Source organism: Temnothorax nylanderi, unplaced genomic scaffold, assembly GCF_030848795.1.
Source record: "Temnothorax nylanderi isolate EJ_2023f unplaced genomic scaffold, tnyl_v1.0 TNYL_tig0108_pilon, whole genome shotgun sequence".
In the NCBI taxonomy this organism is placed as follows: Eukaryota; Metazoa; Arthropoda; class Insecta; order Hymenoptera; family Formicidae; genus Temnothorax; species Temnothorax nylanderi.
Genome location: NW_027249170.1, coordinates 362904 through 382858, shown reverse-complemented (window position 1 = coordinate 382858; position 19955 = coordinate 362904). Strand labels below are relative to the sequence as shown.

General features: G+C 40.2%; 3 protein-coding genes and 1 long non-coding RNA gene across 4 annotated transcripts; 2 read left to right on the top strand and 2 right to left on the bottom strand.

Annotated features, from left to right (window-relative positions):
- The first annotated feature begins 804 nt into the window (after positions 1 to 804).
- Nan (transient receptor potential cation channel subfamily V member nanchung) lies at positions 805 to 17916 on the top strand. Its single transcript, XM_071712228.1, has 16 exons — positions 805 to 941; positions 8869 to 9047; positions 9134 to 9221; positions 9386 to 9562; positions 10698 to 10899; positions 11268 to 11421; positions 11764 to 12018; positions 12105 to 12187; positions 12355 to 12876; positions 14209 to 14374; positions 14616 to 14877; positions 16030 to 16211; positions 16684 to 16800; positions 17414 to 17539; positions 17606 to 17751; positions 17842 to 17916. Exons 1-15 carry the CDS (start codon positions 851 to 853, stop codon positions 17711 to 17713), a joined length of 2712 nt encoding a protein of 903 aa, XP_071568329.1. The 5' UTR covers positions 805 to 850; the 3' UTR covers positions 17714 to 17751; positions 17842 to 17916.
- LOC139775903 (uncharacterized) lies at positions 964 to 4464 on the bottom strand. The gene is made up of 4 exons (XM_071712268.1): positions 4141 to 4464; positions 2908 to 3123; positions 2271 to 2303; positions 964 to 2033 (listed from the first exon to the last, which is right to left on the bottom strand). The coding sequence occupies exons 1-4, from the start codon at positions 4444 to 4446 to the stop codon at positions 1782 to 1784; spliced, it is 807 nt and encodes a 268-aa protein (XP_071568369.1). The 5' UTR covers positions 4447 to 4464; the 3' UTR covers positions 964 to 1781.
- LOC139775921 (uncharacterized) lies at positions 5519 to 7030 on the bottom strand. The gene is made up of 3 exons (XR_011718955.1): positions 6388 to 7030; positions 6095 to 6245; positions 5519 to 6014 (listed from the first exon to the last, which is right to left on the bottom strand). It is a non-coding gene; the product is annotated as an uncharacterized lncRNA (long non-coding RNA).
- A 120-nt stretch (positions 17917 to 18036) lies between the features above and the next one.
- Positions 18037 to 19138, top strand: LOC139775905 (dynein axonemal assembly factor 19). Its single transcript, XM_071712270.1, has 3 exons — positions 18037 to 18199; positions 18429 to 18682; positions 18746 to 19138. Exons 1-3 carry the CDS (start codon positions 18047 to 18049, stop codon positions 19044 to 19046), a joined length of 708 nt encoding a protein of 235 aa, XP_071568371.1. The 5' UTR covers positions 18037 to 18046; the 3' UTR covers positions 19047 to 19138.
- Positions 19139 to 19955: the final 817 nt, after the last annotated feature.

The following is a 19955-nucleotide window of genomic DNA, read 5'->3' as shown; positions in this document are numbered from 1 at the left end:
CCGCGAGTGACACGAGATAGCTGATCTTCACCGTGACTTATAAATCTGTCAACCTTAATTCACACCCCGTTGGAAAATAGAGCGTACGCTGCGTAACACTTGCATAAATTAGAGCGCGAGCGCGTTTAAATGATAATGCCGATTTTATCAAAGCGGCGCGCGATTGATTCATTGTATTTCGATGCGGTAAGCGTCGCTGTTAATTAATTTTTATCATTGCTATTTAATTCGACACGTAGCTATTTAGTATTTAATTCGTTACGCATTCGGTGCGCATTTATATACATTTCGTTATTTCTTCGCTATAATCGGCCGATTAATACGTTTGGTTTATGCGGTCAACGCGTGCTCTATCAACGTAATTAGAGTCGCAATTCTTGCCTCGCGGATTTCGGCACAGGATTCTGTTGAGCCGCAAGAACAGGATTTCCTGCCGAATTATCCCCTTTGGCGCCCCTGGGCCGGTTGTGTCTTTCCGCCGTTCTAATTTCGCGGATCCCTTTGCGGTTTTCCGTTTCGTAAAAGTTCCGGCCGGTTGTTCCTCGATTCACGATAAACGAGGAGAAGGTATGTATTATGTAATTATATGATTCAGAAAGGAAACAATAGAAGACGCGGTAAATTGCGTAAATCGATCGAATTTTACTGTAAGTCCACAAGGAAGAGCTGTTCAAAGGTCCGTTATCGTTTAATCGATAATCGAGTGCGGTATCCTGGCAACCAAACAGACGCGTTTATCAATTTCGGCGGCTATCGCACACACCGTTGACACCGTGCTGCACATTCGATATGCGAGAGCCCGTCTCCTCTACAAGTGCTTAAACGTCGGGAGTGAAGTGTTTTGTAAACGATGGGTAATACCGAGAGCAATGTTACGAGCGGCGTGAAGAAACAAACGGACACGTCGTCCATCCTGCTCTATAAATTAGTCGACTTGAAGGGTGAGCGAAATAATCAAGCGTATACAATTTACAGACCGCAATTTATTCAATTCTCACAATTAACGAAGGCGGGATCCATTATCGTAAAACAATTAGATACAATTGACGGAAATCGATTCGCTTCGCCGACATATGTATGTGAGTCGATGTTGCGTCACATATATGCATATGTACTTCGTTTTATATACTCGGAATATACGAGAGTGAAAAAAAAAATGAAAGCGCCAACGTCGTCGAGGTCTATCGCGCGTTGCGCGTTGTCAGCAACGTCAGCGTATGTAATGTACGTATTGGCCGCGCTAGGCGAAAGCTGGTGGCGGACGAATCAGTGCGTTTCCCGCTGCCCCCCCAACCGTTAGGTAAAACGTGCCGAGAGGGACAACCGGGGGGTTTTTAGTGGGTTGGAGTCCCACATAACCGTCCTCCCCGCCCCGGGGGAGGGGGTATCCGTGCGGATTTTCCCCCCGTCAAAAAAAAAAAAAGGCGAAAGCTTGCTTTTGACGCGGCTTTCGAGGTTTGTAACGACGAAAGATATGACATGCCGGGCAAAACGAAGGCACATAAATAGAGTCACGTCTGGCGGAGCAAATTCAGCAAACCTGCCAAACGCGGTTCTCGCCGTCCCGCGGAAAAAACTCGCCGTTAAAGCCGATGGCTTTTCTCGTTCGCTATTATTTACCACAAAAATAACGAGAAGAGAGATCACCGTCGTTGTCAACAACCGCGGCGAAAAAATCGGGCGGTATGTAAATAATGAGGGTCGCGAGACGGACGACTCGCTGAAAATTTCGGGACATAACGATCGCGCGTTTGCGGAGGAAAGATCAGCGATTAGACCGCTTAAGGAATATTATTTATTATCACTTTCTCCTCGTTCGACGTTGAGGGCTCGTCCAGGTTCTCCATAATCTCCTGATTGTTCGGGACGAAGGAGGGCTGCTGCACGTTATACTTTCCCATCTCGGCCTCGAACAGGATGTTGTTTATCTGATGCTGCGCGACAAGCCTCGCACGCACGTCCGTTATGTTCTTCAGCCGAATGGCGACGTGCTCGGCAAAAACCGTGAATTCGTCACGGCCTGACGAAATCTCCTGAAATTGTGCGAGAGAAAAAGTCGTGTGACGTCGACCGAGGGTTTTATAAGCGTGCAGGTCGTGCAGATCGAAAGTTTTCAACATGACGCGGGTATAATATGTCATATCGGGCGGGGAAAGGGGAAACGAGAGCTCCCCATGTCGCATTACGTAATAATGCGCTAACGCTGCATCGCGATTTTTACAATGTGATATATTAATTCAAGCTGTAATGCAAGAAAGATTGAAATGTACCTGCGGGTTCCAATTAGGGGCCGGCGCGGGATTCTAAAAAAAAAAAACATCATCGAATTAATTATAACGCATGTGATTCTATTTCGCGACGCGTGATAATATTACTTCAAAAAGTTAATTGACAATCAATGAATAAGAAGTAAGAAGGATACATGCACTGAGAAAGAAAATTTATTAATCCCAAAAAATATTTAGTCCGATACGTTCAACTAAACATTTCAGTTAGTTAACTAAACATTAGTTGAATTAATTAATTCTTGATTAAAGAAACTAAATAAATTGTTGAAACAATTAATGTTTAGTTAACTAACTAAAATGTTTAGTTGAACGTATCGGACTAAATATTTTTTGGGATCAACAATTTTTTTTCTCAGTGTGAATTAGCAAATAGAATTGCAATGATTACAATTTAATTATAATTTTTCTTTCTCAATAATAATATATAAGCCTATATTATATACTAGCTTGCCAGACAACACAATGTCCAAAATCGGGACATAAAACGTCTTTAAGAAGTCTTTAAGACATTGGACGTTGTGTTTATTCATAATTATACCATTGTAATTATACTATAAACCGTATGCTAACTGTACGCAAGCGGGTCGCGGGCGATAATCGCGAGAGTTCATTGGCGCACCTGCTTCTCCACGTTCGGCGTCTCGCGATTGATTCGCGTCAAGCGTCCTTTATTCAGGAAAGTCAAGGCCTCGTAAGCGAACCACTTGGGCGTGACGACGCTGCCAGGATTCAGATCGGCCTTCACCCTGCGTTTCGCGTACGCTTTGTGGACCGACATGAAGTGAGTCTTCAGGCTCTTCAGCTTCCTCTCCACCGTCATCACGTCGCATCCGAGCTGAGTGCAAGTTCCAATGAGATAAGAACGCGTCGTGCATTTCTTCTTTTTTTTTTTATTATTCTTTTGCGCTCGCATCGTCGCGAGAACGCGCTGGCGATGGTGATTCGAAGACGCGTTGCATCAGGCCTGCGTCAACTTCGAGCTTCGCAGCCAAGACTCTTCTCCCTTTCCATCCACGCAGAGTGGGGGACAGCGGTTCCTCCGCTGGATGAAGTTGATTATGCCCGCTAAACTTCATCCAGCGGAGGAACCGGACTGGAACCCCTTTCCCCCCACTCTCCGTGGATGGAAAGCGGGAAGCGTCGTGGCTTCGCGGCTCGAAGTTGACCAGGCCTGCGTTACATAATCCGGCAATAAATAAGTGAAGCGCGGATTCTTTTTGCGCGAACCGTTACGAACGCGAGACTTCGCCCTTTCCATTATAACGGCGGCGACGGCGGCGGCGGCGATAAAGACTACCGCGTGCGCTCGCGATGCGCCAGCATTGCGCAACGGCTTGCGCAAGTGTTGGACGCGCGCGTCTAGAATACATTCCCAAGATATTTTTTCACTCGGTAGCCAGCGGTGGACAGCGGTGCTTCTGGCGTACGCGTGCATTCGCGAATTACGTGACACGTAAACGTAGAGAGAGACCAAGAAGAAACGCTCTTTTCGTTAATTAAAAAATTATCGATCCGCTATTAGTCATAACGCGACTCCACGAAACGCTGTTCGTGTCCCTTTCCTTCTTTTTTTTTCGTTAATCTATAATACAGCCAGATATATATATTTCTTTAATCAAACATACATATATATATATATATTTTTTTAAATCAAATATAACTTTCTGCGTGAACAAAAGGTTTCTAAATTTCCACGACATCCGGATCGATTTTTGCGACGCCGAAAGTTAAACGAATATCGGTGCTGACTCAAAAAAAAAGTCTGAACGCGTATACATAGGTAGCGCATTTTTTTGCGAGCGCGGTGTTTACTTATGATCTCGGTCTGCGCCGCGTGTATGACTCGTCGCACCTCGTCGGCGATCTCCTTCCACGCGTAGATCCTCTTGCTCCGATCGGTGTAGTCCGGCGCGTTGTGGTCCCAGAGGAGCCGCCTCGCGCGATACGCACTGATCAGCTTTAATATCGTCTCCTGCCTCCACTGCGCCATGTTACCGCCGTATTGGCACCGCACTGTGCCACGTCTAATCACTGACGGTATGCCGCGGCAGCGACGGGCAATCCCGGCCGCTCGCTCTTCCCACAGAAGACTTGCGCCAGCAATTGCCGTGACGGTGTATGCAACACTTGCCCCAGACCGTACAAGATGGCGTTGCATGTGCTCCGACGTGCCGACGACCCGTCCGCCCCCTCTTCCGCCGTCGCCCCCCCGCCATGAATTTCGCCCGTAAAACCATGGAGTCGGCGAGAGTCTTCAGGAAAGTGGGGAGAGGGGAGGAATTCTCCGTGCTCAATATTTCCTCGCCTGTAATTTCGCCATCGCGCCAGAAAACACCTTTCAGGATGGAAAATCTTTTTTCGAGGGAAAAGCATTATTTGTTTAAAACAAAATTATAAACTATAAATTGTAAATAATAATAAGTGAAACAGGATACGACGTGATATACAATCAATTAGAGAAATTGCCATTTAAGGTCCGGGCTGGATCTTTGATAGCCTAATAATTAATATTTTGTGAATTTTGTATATTTTTATATTCTGACCGATAAAAAAATCGGCGCCCAATTTACTGAGTTTGGAAAAAGTATAATTCACAGAATATTATAATATTATTAGGTTACCAAGATCCAGCTCGGACCTTAAATAGCATCCCTCTAATTGATTATTTATAAATTGTAAATTATAAAACCTTTTGAAAAAAAAAGGCATAGAATATTTTCAGATGTAGCAGCTCTAAGTTTTTTTCAATTAACCCTTTGTAACTCATGTTATCAAAAATAAAAAATATGACAACTATTTTAAATTAATTTACAACAGATAAATTCATGATTTAGAATGTTGATGGAAACTTTGCCGGTTTGTAACAGTAATGTCACCAGGAGTTACAAAGGGTTAAATATATTTTTATTTTGATTAAATTTTTTAAAAATATACAGCTTTTTTGAAAGATTTATTTTTTACTTGGCGCCATTTTCTGATATCATACTTTTTGTAGACAGAAAGGTGCGTGTACTTGGCGCCTTTTTTGTATCATTTTTTAAAAGATAAGTTTTTAGATATCATATCTTTATTAAGTATGTTAGATACGATTGTGCGTGATGTATGTATACGTGCATTAACTCGTAAAGTTATTACAAGTTGCATTTTACTTTGACGCCTTTTATTAATTACTTATAAGTTGTAAAATATAACATTTTTTAAAGCTAATATATATATAAAACCATGCTTATTAAAAATACATTTTTATTTATATAGAAAATGTTTAATATCCTGCATGTGAGTGTAACAACATACAATTTTTAAATCTTACTTTATTACAGTTTAACACATTTTACCTTATATCATTAAGTTAATTTATATTCATAAAAGTCATAGTGTAAACACACGTCTCAAGATACGAGCACCTATATATTTGGTTCATTTTAATAATAATGCCCTATTTAAAAGCAAATCTTTCGTGCAACTTGTTGAATTTTACTAATGTACTCATGAGCACTGTCAATCTATTGATATAGTATTGATAAGAAACAGTACGTGATGCTCGGCTAGTTTCAACATGCGATCGCTTGTACTTCCAGATTTCCGCAGAATGTTTCTAAGATTTTTAAGATCAGGCATACATTTTTTTATTGTGCGTGCCAAGTTCGCAGCGTGTCGTTTAAATTTCGAGTGACTCATGTCAATGCCTTTGTTTCGCAGGGCCTCCACAACCGCGCAAAGCGATTTCTAGAAATAAGTGAGAAAATAAAGTTGCCAAAGTATATAGTATAGTGTATTAAATAAATAGAAAACTCAGTAATATAAACCTTTTTATTAGTATTGCTTAATTCATTCTTTCTCCTTCACCGAAAGATATTTCACTTTTCGAAAGAATATTGCTCGACGAATATCTACTCCATGTAATTTTTACTTTCTTTTTTCACTTTCTTTTCTTGAAGGTGAAAGTTGGACTTTTCACTATTTTTAGTTATACATACATAATAATGTCTCTTTGTTTAAACTGAGAATTATATATAGCGAGGAAGAAAAGGAGACATCATATAGTTGCCTCCTTCTATTGCTTGAAGCTAGACGAAGCTCTTAGCGTATATATACGTACCTGCTTTCTCTTTTGTATTGGAATATATTACTGCCTCGCGCTATAGATGTGGTAGAGACGTTGTCACAGAAATGGAGATATTCCCAATAATTTTCTTAAATGCAACGTGCTAGCGAGAAATTACGCCATCCAATGACAAAAACCAACAGTACAAGCGACGATGACGATGATGTTTCTTAAACGTGAGTTCGCCAATTCGGACTTTGCAGTATCTCCGCTCCGCGCTCGTAGGATACGTAGACGAAAAATAAAAACGCTTTCGTATAATTCGAACCCAAGCTATCGATTGAGCCTACTCAGAACTTGATCGATTCAGCCGTTAATGAGACCCAATAAGATCTAAGGATCTCTCAACTAGTCGACTCGCGTGTAGATACACAGGCAGATACACAGTCTGCCTTGCGCGTACACTTATATTAGCGCGAGGCACTACCGTGTCTCTTGATAAAAAATATAACGACTGTGTAACGATATCGCGTGCCTTATATCGCTTATAATTAAAATAAATACACATATGTTAATTTTTTCTATTTTGGTTTTTTCGCGTACAGTTTGATAGCGCTTATCAGTCACGTGGTGCCGAACGTCCTCGAAGCTAGTGCTCTTCCTCTCATCACTTCCGAAACGGCTTCACGTGTAAGGTTCTCGTTAAGACTTCCAGATTAAGTGCAATATAATAATTATAATCAACTAATTATGATATAACTAACTTGTTGCTTAAATACCCATAATTATATTTTATTAGTGTCCCGATTTTCTCTTACATCTCGCGCTATTATATTCAACCGAAGCACCTGACACTGGCGCCGTTGTTAGCTATAAATTTTGGAGAGAGGACTTTGGAAACTAAAAAAATAACACAAATAAATAGATACATAAATAAATACGTAAATGAAAACTAAAAAGAAATATAGCTTAAAGTTTAATTTGTTGGAGTTTTCCGGTTACATATGTACACATTATTATATATTTGTATATATTAGAAGGACGCATATATATATATATATCCTCTCCCCCGCGGCTCTCCCGCTAATGGCGTCCGTGCGAGAAACGATTACAATTAGCTCCCATTGCCGCGAACGCGACTCTTCAAGTTTACCCTTATCTTGTTATTTTCTAAAGTATGGCTTACATATCGCACGACTAAATTACATCCTCATTTTTAACATTCCTTACGATCGATAGGTACTTTCATCGGATCTGTTTTAAAAGGAAATCATGATTTCATGCATGGTCCAAAGTACGATTTTAATTCTGTTGGAATCAGCTCGATGTGCAGTCGTCATCAGGTCATTGATTCGCATAAATCCTGAGTTTTCAAATTGCGGAGTAATATAAAGCTGAGCGGTGCGAAATGACGCCTGACTAACAGCTAGATCAACGCGATAAATTTAGAAACGAACGAGCCGCGATTTCTCATCGTCCACTTGTCGAACGCAACTTTATTAAAAATCTGCGTCAATGAAGGATCCACGGCCGATTTATCGCGATGATAATCAGTTACACGCGAGGGAAGAAAAAAAAAGAATGACGGTTTCGGCGTCCCCTTATTTGTATAACATTTGCCCGTCCTGACACTACGAGCCGACAGGTTGCATCTGTCGGTAGCGCGTAGCGTAATTGCGCGTGTTGTTTTTAGCCAACGCGGAGGAAAAACGCCGAGGGCTTTTCGATCGTGAAAATAGGGATGCCGTCATAAGGCGCGCGGGCGCGTTCCGCGCGGCACACGTCGCGCGGAATTGACGCGCCAATCGAGATGACCGCGAGGGCCGCGCGAGCCGCGAAAGCTCTCCGCTCTCTTCCGCCTCGGCTTTAGTATTTACTGTCCGTGAGTCAGCGTACCGATTCCGACGGTGACGGCCGGAGTGCTAATGCCCGATATAATGGGCTCTCGAGCACTCGATCCAAATACTTGCACTCGTGACGGCCGTGACGCAACGCGCGCGTCCACGTGCCGCCCGCGATTTAATCTTACGATGACCGCGAATCGCGCTCGCGGACCTTCTTGAGCCTCGCTGCTGGCACACGGCTTCCGGAATTCGCGCCGACTTTCGCCAATTCTCCTCGCGGCGTCCCTCGATATCTGAATCACGCCGCGAGATCACCCTGTTAAATATTAAAGGATGAAATTTCAACCAATACCTTAAGCTAAATAACGTTTTATTATTTTTAACTGCCACGTATGTTGAAATATTATATATATTATTTTAACACAAAACTGTATTATTTTAACTTCATTGGTTTAGTTGAATTAAGTAGGAACATATTAGGTATAGGGACAGTGGCGATCTATAATAGGAATGTTAAAATGACTCAAATTGAGTATAATAATTTGACACTTCGAATTTAACAGTGCAGGTTGGAATTTCTTTCTTTTTCGTTTCATTTTTCGAGAAGTGACCTTATTACTCCTTCGTCGTTTGACTTTTTCTCGTCGATTTTTCAGCGCAATTAAATATTTAGCTAACTACACCGTTGCAGGCGGCGGATTGTTGGTGGACATGATGAAAAGCGCCACGCAGACAAAGCAGTACGCGGAGCTGGATCACGCGTTGAGAACGAAGGTCGAGCCGTTTCTGTACAACAAGGGAAAAGGCAAATGGATACCCGTGGAAAAATTGGTCCTTCTACGAAATAAAGACCGTCCGCGGCACAAAATGGTATCGCGATCAGCCTCAGGCATCACTCACTTTCTAGATATCCATTGCTTTGAATTTTTGAATAATTATTCTCTCGCGCTGCGCAGCTGGGACCCTTGAAAGCTATGGAAAATCCAGCGGATTACGACATCGATAAGGATATGGGCGACGAGGAAGTTGACGAAGCTAAGATAGGTAATATCGTATACGTAATTTAATTTCAATAACAATTTACATCGCGATGTAAATTATTGTCGCGTTACGCAGAAATATTTCTATATGGTCGTTTAAGTTTACGATCTACTGACCTACACGCTATTATAATAATTTATCCGATAAAAAAAATACATTCTTGGCAGATAAGAGCAGATACAGATTTGTGTGTTGGAATCTAAGCGACAGAGGTGCCGTCGGCGAAACTATTTTACATTTATGCATGTTAAATGCGACCGCTATCCACGCCGATTTGGCGAAACGACTGTTGCGTTTCTATCCGCGGCTTATACACGATATTTATCTGAGCGATGAATATTACGGTAAGTTTGAGTCCTCCCGCGATCGTTATGAAATGTATGACGATCATCGATTCTGAAATGGATTAAATGCTTAAAGCTATTATTGTACCTCGTTCACGAGGCAGCGTGTAGATTGTCCGTGGAATATCCATTGCCGATAAATTCCTCGATAAGCCCGCTGCTAAATTATCTATTCATAGCGTATCGTTTGCGTAATGGAAAATTAGCATTTCCAAGGTAAACCATTTAGTCTCAGCGGGGACCCTCGCGGGTTTTCATTATTATCTAATCGAGAAGTTTTTCTGAATTCAGATCGCGTGAATGCATCGCGCAACGAAACGTATTGTTGCAAAAATATTATTTATACATATATATTATTTATACCCTGCTGTCAAATATTATAATAAACTATCGTCTCTCTCTCTTCCATCAAATCCACCTCCTCTCTATCTTCTTTTCGCGCCGCAGCTTCTTGTTTCATCTCTTCGTCTGCTTTCTCTCAAAATTAACATTTATTGCTACTTATTCTCTTCGGCCTGTTCTCGAGCACATACTCTTTTAAACAATGCACTGAAAAAAAATTTATTATTTGCAAGAAAATAGATTTATTTGAATTTAGTTTCCTTAATTCAAAGAAGTATTGGATAGATTTAAGAAAACATTTTTCTGAGTTTAAAATATTTTCTCGAATATACCTAATACTTCTTTGAATTAAGGAAACTAAATTTAAAAAAAATTAATTTTCTTGCAAATAATAAACTTTCTTTTTGAGTGTGTATATTACAAGTACACTGTTTGTGTGTATACGCGTGTTGCGTACATGTATGTGCACGTGTGCGCATGTTTTATGTATGATATTGTGCATTTATTATGCACGCTTCCTTTTCCTTTAATGTTACTGTTATTATTGGTAGATTTTATAACAGCAGTATTGTTAATGCCTCATCATTTGCGTGTACTACTTTGTCTCTTGTATCTAGTAGTTATCTAGTGTTTGCTCGCTTTAATGTTGTACATTGCAATAAATTTATTATTATTATTATTATTATGTAGGATATAATATAATATAATTAATGTAACTTATACTAGGAGAGAAAGTCTACATCTCTCGGGCAGTTACTGCTTTCAACTCTATAACGATTTGCTTCGGATTTAGGAGAAAACGTTTTGCACATCGCTATCGTGAATGAGGATCCATCGCTGGTGAAGTTTCTTCTCGACAGTGGGGCGGACGACCCGAGCATCATCCACGAGAGATGCTTCGGCAATTTCATGAGTCCGGAAGACCAGAAGGCGTCGAGGTTTGACAGTATGGACCACGAGTGGGTGTGCGTCACTCCGGAGACCAATTACAGCGGGTGCGCTGTACTTATTATCTTCGGGAACGACATTAGATTTTATCTGAAACGGCATTAGATTCTGCCTCCTCGCTTAAAGACGAGGCAGAAAAGATTCCATTGTTGAACATTAATTAAACCGTCAGCTTCGGACGACATTTCGTTTCGAGCGTAAACGAGACCTAATGTCACGACGAGTTAAATTCCGCGGGGCTCACATAAACAGGCTCGTCCATCAGAGATTTTAATGAATCTTGTCAAACGCGATTATGTCGAGAGCATAATGTAGTTTTATACGTCTTATACGTCTAATTTAGTGAAATTAGATCGATCTATTTTAGAAATTAGACGATCTATTTTAGCTATTATCTATTTTATCATATCCGTAGCTACGTGTACTGGGGAGAGTATCCGTTGAGCTTCGCCGCGTGTCTCGGTCAGGAAGAATGTTACAGGCTTATATTAGCCAGAGGCGCGGATCCTGATAAGCAGGACACGAATGGAAACACCGTCTTGCACATGCTCGTGATATACGAGAAACTGGTATTATACTTTCGATGCTTGCACTTATTTCCCGAAAATATTGTTTCAATAATTGACTTAAGAATTGACTTTGTAATACCAATCTAAAAAAATGGAAACACCGTCATGCACATGCTCGTGATATACGAGAAACTGGTATTATATACTTTCGATACTTGCACTTATTTCCCGAAAATATTGTTTCAATAATTGACTTAAGAATTGACTTTGTAATACCAATCTAAAAATAATAATAATAAAATAGGCTACTTGTTTACTGAAAAAAAAATAAATAAAAGTGTGCTACAAATAATTTCGAGAATGTAGCGTTTGTCATTCTTCTCATTTTCGACTTAATCTCAGGCCACGTTCGACATGGCCTACGAGGTAGGGGCTTCTCTCGATCTAAGAAACGTCCAGCATCTGACTCCGTTGACCCTATCAGCAAAGTTGGCCAGAATCGAAATGTTCTTTCACATTTTGAACATCGAAAGGGAGATATACTGGCAAATCGGTAGCATAACTTGCGCGGCTTATCCTCTGTCGCAAATAGATACGATCGACATTAATACGGGGACAATCAACAACAATTCTGCCCTGAATCTGGTTGTCTTTGGCGTAAGTGAATAAATTCCGCTAATTATATTTTATCGTGTTAGAGTCACGCACGCAGAATGATCACGCACGATTCACGATGATTGTAGGACAAAGATGAACATTTAGAGTTAATGGACGGTGTGCTAGTCGATCTTCTAAACGCCAAGTGGAACACCTTCGTCAAATCCCGGTACGTATCTATAAAAGAGAAAATAATCTTTTATCTATATTTCACTTTTTTATTTAAAAAAAAAATATGCTAAAGCTAATTTCTGCATTTAAATATAACTAAAAAAGTAATTATAAGCGATTATATACGCTTAGAAGAGATATAAGTGAGACTTTTTTAATTTTTAGATTCTACCGTCAATTCTTCCTCTTCTGCTTCCACTTCATCCTGTCGCTGATCAGCTTCACCCTTCGCCCTGGCCCGTCGACCATGGAAACGGACGATAGCGCGAACGACACGTTGACGAGAACGAATTCCTCCAACATGACGGAGCCCACGATTCTTAAACCCCTCCAAAGCGCGGATCTATCGGAATTGGTTACAAATAGCTTCGTGGCGGCTTTCACCTCAAATCTCAAGTCATCCTTGAACATGACGCGGGAATCGCTGGAGAAGTTCCAGCTGCAAGTAACGTCGAACATCACGTCGGCCCTGAAGAACGTTTTGCTCTTGACGCTGAGCGAAAACGAGGGCATTCTGAGTCCTCCTGACGAGGCCGCCATTCATACGCTGTGGTATACCGACAGCCCTCCAAATGCGTCGAACTATTTCACGGATACGTACAACGAAACCGTCGCGGCCGATACGAATTCGACTGCCAAGGCGATCGTCGACGACATCGCGTTATCAAAATTTAATCACGAAGATTGGTATGTTAAAATACATATAATATTGCACTGCAAAATCCAAGTGTGTTATTTCTACACGTATAAACGTCTAAAAGTGGCACATTAGACTGAAGATCTTTTTACATATGTTTCTTCATGTGTTAAAAATTACGTCATTTAACACGTTCAATCGTATTATCATGTCATTTAGACGCATGCGTGATTGTTACCTTAAGGTAAATGAAACGTTAGTTAAAGGTCTTCTACTTTCTAACATAAGAAAAACAAACATCGACAATCGTCAATAAACAGCAATTAGTTTAGCTGAAATGTTATCTAGTAAACTCGATATATTGGTGGCGATCATGGCGCAGAAAGATATGCGCTGCTCTAATGAGCTGAAGATCCGAGTTCAAATCCGACCGAAAATCGTCGGTTTTTATTTGATCGCCACCTCTCGGAAGGGTTAATGGCAACCCGCCGAGAGTGTATCTCTAAGCAAGCATTGCAGAAGGGAGGCCTCGGATTTTATACAGGCCGAACTTCAGGAGGCCACGGCTTGATCTTGAGCTATAGTGCCGTTGAAAAAGAAGAGAAATTCGATAAATTTCTCGAAAAAGGAAAAAGGTGATTAAATGATGATTAAAAAGTTGTCTTCTCCCTTCTGACAAACAAGTGATTGACACAACCAAACTGATAAGAAAAAGGTGATTTCTTCAATAATGATTAAATGTTGCTTTCTTCTGACAAGGTGATTAACACAACCAAACTGATAAGAAGAGTCATGTACCATTTCGCAAAATTCGCAATAGTTGAGTAATTAACTAATACGTCTGAGCGAATGAGCGCACACTGCAAATCCAAGTGTGTTATTTTTGCACGCATAAACGTCTAAAAATGACATTTGACTGGAGCTCTTTTTACATGTTTCTTTTTACATGTTTCTTTTTACATGTTAAATGACGTGATTTAAAACGGCAAGAAATGTGTAAGAAGCTTCAACTAAAATAACACATTTGCATTTGTAATACATGTGCAAAAGATTTAAACGCTACTAATAAAATAATAAAAATATTAATTATATATATATATATTATATATATAATTTATTCAGCTTTAGCATAAAATTTAATAAAAAATTTATAGATATTTGAATATATATACATATAGTAGGTATATATAAAGTATTTTTTTTAGATTTAGGTTTATTTCAGTAATGCTTGACTAATTAGATCAATTTTACATGTATTTTGCAGTTAATTTTTCATTTAATGACATACACTTTTAAATATTTTTTCGTATTTGGCGTAAATTTCTTACCTTATTTTTTTCTGAAAAATTTCCGATATCATGGAATAAAAACTTATTTGACAGGTGGGACGATCTCACGGAGGAGTGCAGGCTGATGCAGCTAACAGAAACGAGTGCGAAGATTCGTTTAACTGGGGAAATTTTTATGTACATCTCAGCGATGCTCTACATCTTGGCTGCGTTGCGAGAGGCGAGATTCTTGGGTCTTAACATGTTCATCGAAAATCTCGTAAGAATCAATTAAGACGTCATAATCAATATACAAAAGTTGGTTGAACGAGTCGATTTATATTACAATTAAATATTATAAGAACTTCGTCGTGATTAAAATTTACCTTATTAACAATTCCGAATTTTCAAACAGATTATACGGTTGTCGTAGCGAATAATAAACTGAGCATATTAATGAGTCGATTTACGATAACGAAAACCGCAAAACCACTCGTTTTAATCGCGAGCGCGGTTTTCAGATGACGGCGCCGTCGCGCGTGATGTTCCTGTTCTCGTGCTGCATCCTGCTGCTGTTCCCGTTTCTACGATTTGCCTGCGCGGACGAAGTCGAAGACATGCTGGCGGTGGTGGCGATGCTGACGACGGCACCGTACTTTCTATTCTTCTGCCGGGGCTTCAAAACGGTCGGCCCGTTCGTCGTGATGATTTACAGGATGATCATGGGCGACCTCCTCAGATTCGTCTCCATCTACCTCGTCTTCGTGATGGGATTCTCCCAAGGTAACGCGTGCGGGCGTTCCGAACACGAAGAAAGAGGATATCCTCATATTCTTCTTCTTTTGATTTGCGCGTGACGGCTGTTCCATTTATCCTTATGAATGAGGCTTGTCCCGGGCATAATAAACCTTGTTGCCGATTATCGCAATTGATAATCGAAGCCGAAGAGACGTAACGGCACGTGTAAGGGACGAGAGACATCATCAATTCCCGCCGCGGTGACACGCCGCGCTGCGGCGGCGATCGGCCGGTGCCTTATTCTATTGACTCCCAACAATTGTTAATTAGCCGCTGGTATAACGGCATCGGCATCGGACGCGCGCGCGTAAACGTCGTGTGTGATCTAATCGACGATTTTACTGGACACTGCAACGCGACATTGACACACATCTCGCCTGGCCGCCCGAAGGACAATCGTACGAAGGAACGAGGCGGGGAAGAGACCGCAGAAGGAGGCGCTATACGCCGAGAAGGTCTCGATATATACGTTAAATGGTGCGACACGCGCCATTGTGCAACGAGCAGCGTGCAAGCCGCAACGCTACCGTGCCAATGTGTCTTGCTTTTCACAAACGGCGTCGCCGCTTGAATGGACCGTCTATTCGCTCGCGAATACGACTTCCTCAATACTCCCTTGAGTCTTCCTCGATACGAAATCTTATACGACCGATAGTATGTCATCCGCAGCGATCGGTCAATTAGGATGAGATCCCCTCGTCGGGATCTCTATAGACATGTCTGGAATATTTCTACGATGACGTCTTTTCGCGCAACTCGGATACACCGAAAAAAAGAAGTGTCAAATCAAAATATACTTAAATTAACTCTAGAACACAGCTTCCAGAGCATCTTGAAAACACACTATGGATCTGGAAGACTCATATAACTTTGATAGACTTGTAACTCTGGTTCAGATTAATATTTTTGAACTTGTTTTTCTTTTATTTTGAAGCTCTGAGATTTAGGAATATCTCTGAATAGGTTTTAATACAGAAAAGTTTTATTTTGTCAAGTTATATGAAGTTAAAACTAAATATCGAAAATTAAAGATATTTTCAAATCAAGAATATTCTTTTTTTCTGTGTAGAGGCGCACGTCGCACGCGATGTAAAACAACGAACGTCGTTATAAAATAGATGTCGATATTCTTTGCAGCGTATTACATCATATTCCTGTCGTTTGACAATCCGAACACTCCGGAGGGCATCGACGACTCGATCTCGAATCCGATGCCGTCGCCGATGGAGAGCGTTATGGCGATGTTCCTGATGAGCATGACGAATTTCGGCGATTACTTCGGCGCGTTCGAGAGAACCGAGCACGAATTCGAAGCCAAGGTACTTCGCTAATTGCGTTGAATGCGATCGCGTACACCGTTAAATATTAAAGAATAAAATTTTAACCAATACCTTGAATTAAATAACATTTTTTTAATTTTTTACTACCATGTATATGTGTCGAAATTTATCATTTTAACACAAAAAGAGTATTATTTTAACTCTATTGGTTTAGTTAAATTAATACTATATTTTATTTAAATTAATGGCATATTGAGTAGAAGCAGCGACGGCCTATAAGAATGGTTTAAAGTTTAAATTAATTTAAATTGAATATAATTTGACACTTATACAAATTTAACAGTGCAGAGATGCGTTCGGTATTCATGGATAGAGATAAACGATATTGTCATTCACGTTAATTGACGTTCACGTGGCACGTTTCAACGACAATTAAATAATTTACACAAATTTAACGAATGACTCACTTGCATACGCGCCACGCAAAAGATGCAATCGTTACTAATTGCAGCTACTGTTTGTGCTGTACATGGCGATCGTGGCGATTCTGCTCGTAAACATGTTGATCGCTATGATGGGCAACACTTACCAGAAGATCGCTGAAACCAGGAACGAATGGCAACGGCAAGTACGTTTATTAACATAGTCCATACCGCGTGTACCACCGATGGCCCGTGGCTGGCTTTTTCCATTCAGGCCGTTTGATATTTTGAATATAAACACAGATACATTACTACAAAAATATTTTATACACCGTTAAATATTAAGAGATGAAATTTAAAGCAATACATTATGCTAAATGACATTTTGTTATTTTTAATTACCATGTGTGTCGAAATTTTTAATTTAACACAAAATAGTGGTATTTTAACTCCCATTGGTTTAGTTAAATTAACATTGCAGTTTTAGTTAAATTAACGACATATTATTGAGTAGAAACAGAACCTATAGGAATGGTTAAAAATGACTCAAATTGAGTATAATTTGACACTACGAATATAACAGTGTAATATCCATTGATTGGTACGTAATTAACATGATAGTTATCACGCTGTGATGATTGCGCGGTGCAGTGATTTCGAAGCTACTATAAAATATACTGTATATGTATATTATTAAATATAAATGCAATTTTTAGTACATATATATAATAAATGCAGCAACGTGGACCATCGGTGGTACACGCGGTTTGAATGGAATTAAACTCCACGCACGCTGACTTTGTTTCGTGTGTATGTTAGTGGGCGCGCATAGTTCTGGTCGTGGAGAGAGGCGTGAGTCCCGCTGAAAGGCTAAGAAAGTTGACGGACTATTCTCAACCCATGTCCGACGGTCGTAAGGCGTTGGTTCTTCGATTACACCAGACTGTGAGTATACGGTGAACTCGCGGCCGGAACAAACGGATCTTCCATGGCCGACGGTATCGATTTTAGGAGGAGGACAAGGAGGAGATGAAGGAGATACTCGAGATGAAGAGAACCCACGACAGATTGCTGAAGAAAAGGCAAAGCAGAATGTCAAAGGAGAAGATTCTATCTTAAGCGGGGGAAGCCATTGTTGTTAGGAGCTGTGAGAAGAAGTAATGAGCATCTTATTTATTTATCTCGAACTACTTGTACGTAGTTCGTTTTATTTTTGAGAATTGTCAATTTATTTATTTAATTTTTAGCTATGTCAAAATCACAACATTTTGCACGACGAATTTGTAAGGGTCCGAAATAAAATGATTGCGATGTAGACCAGAGCAAGTGAAATTTTAATCAATAAATCGCGAGCTGATGTTGGAGTTTCCATGACAACAAACCAATCATGTCAGACTGTCGTAGAACTCGAGCGATGAACGTGCTGAAAGGAAAAAAAGACGTACATATACAATGAGCGCGTTAAAAACACCGATAGACCATAGAAACTTGGAAGAGGAACTTCACGCGGCTCTCGCAGCCGACGAATTGTATAAATTACAAAACGACGCTAAAATTCGAGCGGTGGAACAAGCAGTGCCGACGTATGAGCACTTCAGACAGATGGTGATTGCAATATCTTGGTTATTTGTCGACGTCTAAGCGAGAAATCTTGATCTATATGTGGTCGTGCGTAGCTTCTGCGTTCAGTTTATATTCAATATTACTGAAGAATTTATATACATATATAATTAAATAATTACAATATAAAATAAATAAAATAAAAATAATAAATTATAATTTTAAAATATAAAAGTTCTCCAGTAAATTTCGAATTAATTAATTATAACGACAGGTGAATGGTGCTCACTTGAAACCTCTGGATCGCGACGACATGAAACCTAAGATCGGCGTGCAATGGAATCCGCTGATTAATCCCACTAAGCCTCGTGACTCGACTGCATCGGCAGCCTCAAGAAAATCGACACGCGATAAAGGGGACAATGGAAGTTCCCCGAAAAAATTTCGGGAGACGTGCGAGAACTTTTTACAATTTTGGAGAACAATTGCGGACCACTCCGAAAAGTTTACTTATGTATGGAATCTAAGGTGAGAATCGCAGAACGCGCAAGAATATCGCCACGTATCAGCGACGTTTTTTTTTTATGACAGGAACGATCTGCGGCATCACGTTTTTCGAGTGGAAATCCCAGCGTCGTTCCTCGGCGACTTTGCGAATACGTGTCTGCAGCATTCGTCGAAGGTGGACGACGTAACGTCAATTATAGAAATTCTCGGCATACTGAGCGCGTGTAATCGGTTCGATCTGACGGTATGCTTCATGACGAGGGACGAGAAATCTACGTGCGAGCAGCTTTTCCAACAGTTGCAACTTAAAGGAAGATCGCCAGGCGAATCCTTGAAACATACAGTCAAATCGTTAGCGGTGAAATATCGGGTTAAGCTTGATTAATGAAGCACAGTAGTTATATTCGTCTTGCATATAATAATACGAATGGTATAAATAAACGGCAGAGATAAAACAAAATAAATGATTGAAACTTATTATTGTTCAATTGTTGTTATTATTATTGCAAATAATTCATCTGGAATTAATTTAAGATTGGTCGAAGAATTTGTTGTTAAAATTAAAAATAAAATGTATTCGTTTTACAAATAATCAGGGTTCGCCACCAAAATCCGGACAAATTTAAATTTAAATTTCCTACTTTATATAGATTTCGGCGGTAGGTCGTTGTTGACGTTCGGGCAAGTCAGATATTTGTAGTAAGCGTGCATAATCTCAAAATGTCCGAGCAGATAAGATCGAGTGCGGAGTATAACTGAAGAGCGGCGAAGAAGGCCTCCGCGCTGGGCGTTCGCAGACCGAAATTATTCGGTTCTTCGGGTACCCGAGATCGACCGTTTATGATGTTGCGGCTAAATATTTGGCTTCGGAGACGTCCGAAAAAGGTTCTGCCAACCCGACGAGAAAGAGCCATTCGAAAGAAAAGTCGGTAAGGACTTCAGCAATTATCGAAAGGGCAATATACGTGGGCTCATCGTGTCTTACAGACAATATTATCAGTCCAGATAAACAGGAGAGATAAAGCAAAATAAATAATTAAAAACTACTTTACTTTATTATTTTAATTAATTTATGTTGCCAAAATGTTGCTAAAATAAAAAGCGATTCGTCTCACAAAGAACATTATCAGCCAAGCTAAACGGGAGAGGTAAAGCAATTAAAATAAATGATTAAAGACCACTGTCAATTTATTATTAATATTACAAACAATTTGGAACCAATTAAAACGTAGTCTAAGAATAAATAAAATTAAACAATCCTCCGTAATCACGCGATTCGTTCGAATCAAATGCG

Coding starts and splice junctions, on each gene's coding strand:
- LOC139775903 (XM_071712268.1), bottom strand. CDS start 4,446: ATGCAACGCCATCTTGTACGGTCTGGGGCAAGTGTTGCATACACCGTC. Junction 2,304..2,907: donor CGCCGAACGTGGAGAAGCAG/GTGCGCCAATGA, acceptor TTTTTTTTTTAG/AATCCCGCGCCGGCCCCTAA. Junction 2,034..2,270: donor CCCCTAATTGGAACCCGCAG/GTACATTTCAAT, acceptor GCACAATTTCAG/GAGATTTCGTCAGGCCGTGA.
- LOC139775905 (XM_071712270.1), top strand. CDS start 18,047: ATGAGCGCGTTAAAAACACCGATAGACCATAGAAACTTGGAAGAGGAA. Junction 18,200..18,428: donor ATGAGCACTTCAGACAGATG/GTGATTGCAATA, acceptor TTATAACGACAG/GTGAATGGTGCTCACTTGAA. Junction 18,683..18,745: donor ACTTATGTATGGAATCTAAG/GTGAGAATCGCA, acceptor TTTTTATGACAG/GAACGATCTGCGGCATCACG.
- Nan (XM_071712228.1), top strand. CDS start 851: ATGGGTAATACCGAGAGCAATGTTACGAGCGGCGTGAAGAAACAAACG. Junction 942..8,868: donor TAAATTAGTCGACTTGAAGG/GTGAGCGAAATA, acceptor ACACCGTTGCAG/GCGGCGGATTGTTGGTGGAC. Junction 16,212..16,683: donor AGCACGAATTCGAAGCCAAG/GTACTTCGCTAA, acceptor TACTAATTGCAG/CTACTGTTTGTGCTGTACAT.